The sequence below is a fragment of the Eumetopias jubatus genome, unplaced genomic scaffold, assembly GCF_037043125.1.
Source record: "Eumetopias jubatus isolate StellerSeaLion01/CBP00866 unplaced genomic scaffold, mEumJub1_p1.0 scaffold_13, whole genome shotgun sequence".
Classification (NCBI taxonomy): Eukaryota; Metazoa; Chordata; class Mammalia; order Carnivora; family Otariidae; genus Eumetopias; species Eumetopias jubatus.
In genome coordinates, this window is record NW_028274819.1 from 16604261 (window position 1) to 16608570 (window position 4310).

At 61.9% G+C, this 4310-nt stretch overlaps 1 protein-coding gene across 1 annotated transcript; it reads left to right on the forward strand.

Annotated features, from left to right (window-relative positions):
• Nucleotides 1–559: 559 nt before the first annotated feature.
• On the forward strand, nt 560–3905 carry CHRM4 (cholinergic receptor muscarinic 4). Its single transcript, XM_028111066.2, has one exon. The coding sequence runs from the start codon at nt 1915–1917 to the stop codon at nt 3349–3351; it is 1437 nt and encodes a 478-aa protein (XP_027966867.1). The 5' UTR covers nt 560–1914; the 3' UTR covers nt 3352–3905.
• The last annotated feature ends 405 nt before the right edge of the window (nt 3906–4310 follow it).

Consider the following 4310-nt stretch of genomic DNA (forward strand, 5'->3'; position numbering starts at 1 on the left):
TGAGGCCAGGCGTGGGGCAGGAGGTGGTCACCCTGGCATTTGCCTCCAGCCTCTGGTGCATTTTCATGCTGCAGATGCAAAGTTTAGTTGCTGGTCCCCATAGCTGCTCGGGAGGGGTCCGCGGACCGAGTCCTCTCTATTTTGCAAATGAGAAAGAGAGGGGCGGGAAGGTGAGGTGGCTGGTCTAGAGCCAGGACCCTGCTGGCCTTGGAGCCTGGGCTGCTGGGTGAGTGCTCCTTCCTCCACACCGGCTGGCTCTCCCTCTCTCTCTCTCTCACACACAGACGCTGAGTATACGACAGCACGCGGGGCTGGCGGGGCTGGGATGGGGCCCGTGTGCGTGTGTGTAATGATGCTCGTGTTGGCGGCTGTGAAGGAGGCTGGGCTGAACGGCTGCCCTGGCACAGCGCACTGGGCGTGGGCCTCGCTCACGTGTATGGGAGAGGAAGGCGGGGGAGAGATGAAGAGGAACCTGGGTGGGAGGGGGGTGCCGGCTCAGGGGAGGGGCCATGTGCTTGGTGGGGGGCCCAACCGGGGTGCCCTCCGTATGTCCTGGTGGGCCAGGGGGGCGGTGCCCTCGGGCTGGCTGCGGGCCCCCCTGCGACATTCCCCTGCCCTCTTCCCTCTGGGACACTCTGGGTCCCCTTTGGGTTCCCAGTTGGGCCTAGGGCTGGCCCCGGCCCCTTGGAAGCCATGTGTGTCTTTCCTCGGCTGACAGGCCCTCTCGGCTTCTCACTCCTCCTGGTCCTCACTCAGCTCCTGGCTGTGGATGGTCCCTACTGCCCCTGCACTGTGTCCCCACCCCTCCGCCCTGGGGCTGGGAGGGGGAGCTCGGGGAGGGGCTGCCGCAGTGGTATGCACCTCCCAGACCCTTCTACATGGCACTCTCCTCGTCCTCGGGGGTTCCCCACTCCAGGCCACCCCTGGTCATCCCAGGAGCCTTCCCCAAGGTGGTATCACCGGCTCTTATGGCCCTTTGGGCCTCCGGCTGCCAGAACCCTCAGCTCTGGGGCAGCAGCAGGACGTCAAGGACTCGTGGAACCTTGGGTGGGTTATTTAACATCTCTGTGCCTCAGTTTCCTCATCTGGAAGTAGTGAAAAATAAAGGTTTCTACTTCACAGACTTGTCGCGAGGAAGACATTAGTTAATATTGATAAAAAGTACAGAAAGTGTCAGACACTTAGTAGACAATAAGTGTTAGCTGCTAATTTGTATTCTTGCCTGTGTCCCCAGTGCCATCTGGGAGGATAGAGGACAGGTCCCCCTCTGATGTTTGGTTACAAAATGACTGAGGAGGTGAATGAATGAACACTTCTGGCCAGAGCTACATGCTGATTCTGGGACCACCGAAGCCCCTCCCCATCGCTTCTCTGGGCCCCACAGGCCCTGGCCTTCTCTTGGCACCCCACACGTGCCCCAGGGCCTTTGCTCTGGCCATTGTCCCCGACTAAGCCACCTCTGCGGCTCTTCACATGGCTGCCTCCTTGCCATTGTCCAGATACCCTCCTTGGAGAGGCCTTCACTGATCACCCAGCAAGGAAGCGTCCCTGTCTGTCCTCTGACTCACCCACTGTACTGTTGCCCTGCCTTGTTTTCCTTCTAGCACTTTTTTTGTGGCTCACATGTTCGTCTGTCTGCCCTGATCAGATTGTCAGCTCCGCGAGGGTGGGGGCCGTGCGTGTCTCAATCACCTCTGTAACTCCTGCACCCGGAAGGGTGCCTGCACACAGTGGGCCCTCAGTAAGCGACGGATGGGTGAAGAAACGAGCACACGATGGGACAGAGTTCTCCAAGGCTCTGCAGGGTGATGTTCCTCTGTCACCTCGAGTTACCTCTCTAAACCACTTCACCAGCTCACCCTTTCCTCTCTCCTTCCTCCTCCAGACGCTGGCCGCCCACCGCCGCTAACTAAAATGGCGAACTTCACACCAGTCAACGGCAGCGCCGGCAACCAGTCTGTACGCTTGGTCACCTCAACGCATAACCGCTACGAGACAGTGGAGATGATATTCATTGCCACGGTGACGGGCTCGTTGAGTCTGGTGACTGTCGTGGGCAACATCCTGGTGATGCTCTCCATCAAGGTCAACAGGCAGCTGCAGACAGTCAACAACTACTTCCTCTTCAGCCTGGCGTGCGCCGATCTCATCATTGGCGCTTTCTCCATGAACCTCTACACCGTGTACATCATCAAGGGCTACTGGCCTCTGGGCGCCGTGGTCTGTGACCTGTGGCTGGCCCTGGACTATGTGGTGAGCAATGCTTCCGTCATGAACCTTCTCATTATCAGCTTCGACCGGTACTTCTGCGTCACCAAGCCCCTCACCTACCCGGCCCGGCGCACCACCAAGATGGCGGGCCTCATGATCGCCGCCGCCTGGGTCCTGTCCTTCGTGCTCTGGGCACCTGCCATCTTGTTCTGGCAGTTCGTGGTGGGCAAGCGGACGGTGCCGGACAACCAGTGCTTCATCCAGTTCCTGTCCAACCCGGCGGTGACCTTCGGCACCGCCATCGCCGCCTTCTACCTGCCCGTGGTCATCATGACGGTGCTCTACATCCACATCTCCCTGGCCAGTCGCAGCCGAGTTCACAAGCACCGGCCCGAGGGCCCCAAGGAGAAGAAGGCCAAGACTCTGGCCTTCCTCAAGAGCCCCCTGATGAAGCAGAGCATCAAGAAAGCCCCGCCCGGGGACCCGGCTCCCGAGGAGCTGCGCAATGGGAAGCTGGAGGAGGCCCCTCCCCCGGTCCTGCCGCCCCCGCCGCGCCCCGTGGCCGACAAGGACACTTCCAACGAGTCCAGCTCCGGCAGCGCCACACACCACACCAAGGAACGGCCGCCCACGGAGCTGTCGACCACGGAGGCCACCACGCCCGCCATGCCTGCCCCTCCCCTCCAGCCGCGGGCCCTCAACCCCGCCTCCAAATGGTCCAAGATCCAGATCGTGACGAAGCAGACTGGCAATGAGTGTGTGACGGCCATCGAGATCGTCCCGGCCACGCCCGCCGGCATGCGCCCGGCGGCCAACGTGGCCCGCAAGTTCGCCAGCATCGCCCGCAACCAGGTGCGCAAGAAGCGGCAGATGGCGGCCCGGGAGCGCAAGGTGACGCGGACCATCTTTGCCATTCTGCTGGCCTTCATCCTCACCTGGACGCCCTACAACGTCATGGTCCTGGTGAACACCTTCTGCCGGAGCTGCATCCCCGACACGGTGTGGTCCATCGGCTACTGGCTCTGCTACGTCAACAGCACCATCAACCCCGCCTGCTACGCCCTCTGCAATGCCACCTTTAAAAAGACCTTCAGGCACCTGCTGCTGTGCCAGTATCGGAACCTCGGCACCGCCAGGTAGGCAGGCAGGGGTGCCGAAGGAGGTGCTGGCGGTCACGTGTGCGCGCTGAGCCACGTGGGCGGTCACGTGGGTGGTCTCTCACGTGGCTGCCGGGGAGCGCTCTGGAAGCGTCCCTCCGTGTTCCTGTTCCCCGACGAGAACTGAGGTGCCCAAGACCCCTGTGAGGCTCAGGAAGAAGCTCTGGCAGGATTCAGAGAGACCAGATCTCGGCTCAGGCTGGGGAGGGTCGGCCCCAGAAGCGTCTGAACCAGGACTGTCCGGCCTGCCTCAGGGAGCTGGAGGCACTGGCTTTCTGGGGCACTGCCCCACTGTGACCAGCCAGCATGGCTGGAAGAATGGACATCTGGAGGGGACCAGAAGCCCGAGATCCCCTTGGGAGGAGCAAAGGAGCCGATGCTTGGGAAAGGAGGCTTGGGAAGGGAGTGGAAGGGTAGGGTCTCCCCGTTCTGCTGTTTGTTGGTGCTTTCTCCCCGCCGCACCCCGCATGTAGGCCCAGCCCCTCCTCCCAGGTCCCATTCCAGGGACAGAGTTCGCCCCTTGCTGCAGCTACTCGGCTAGGCGCTGGTTGGGTGGGCGGGTGGGCTAGCTGGAGGCCAGGCTGTTGTGGGCTCTCAGGCCACCCCACCACCACTACCACACTGTCCTGGTCACAGTCAGGATGGGGCAGCTGGGAGGTCAGTGTCTCACACTCAGGAACTGAGGTCTGGCTTCCGGTGGTCCCACGCTGAGCAGAGAGGCCCCCCCTGGTTCTGAAAAGCCCTCCCAGCAGGCTTCTGCGGGCGTGTGAGGGAGGCCTGGGTCTCTGGGGAGAATGGGGGCAGACTTGACCCACACAGGCTTGGGGGGGTCGGGGCCAGGGGGGAAGGCAGGCAAGCAGCCCCCACCTCTCCTCTCCTCTCCCAATGGACAGAACCTTCTCTTGGTAGTGGGCTATACCAAAAGACCTTTGCTTGAGAGTG

What these genes read in the sequence shown, in the direction of transcription:
- CHRM4 (XM_028111066.2), top strand. Translation starts at nt 1,915, where the DNA reads ATGGCGAACTTCACACCAGTCAACGGCAGCGCCGGCAACCAGTCTGTA.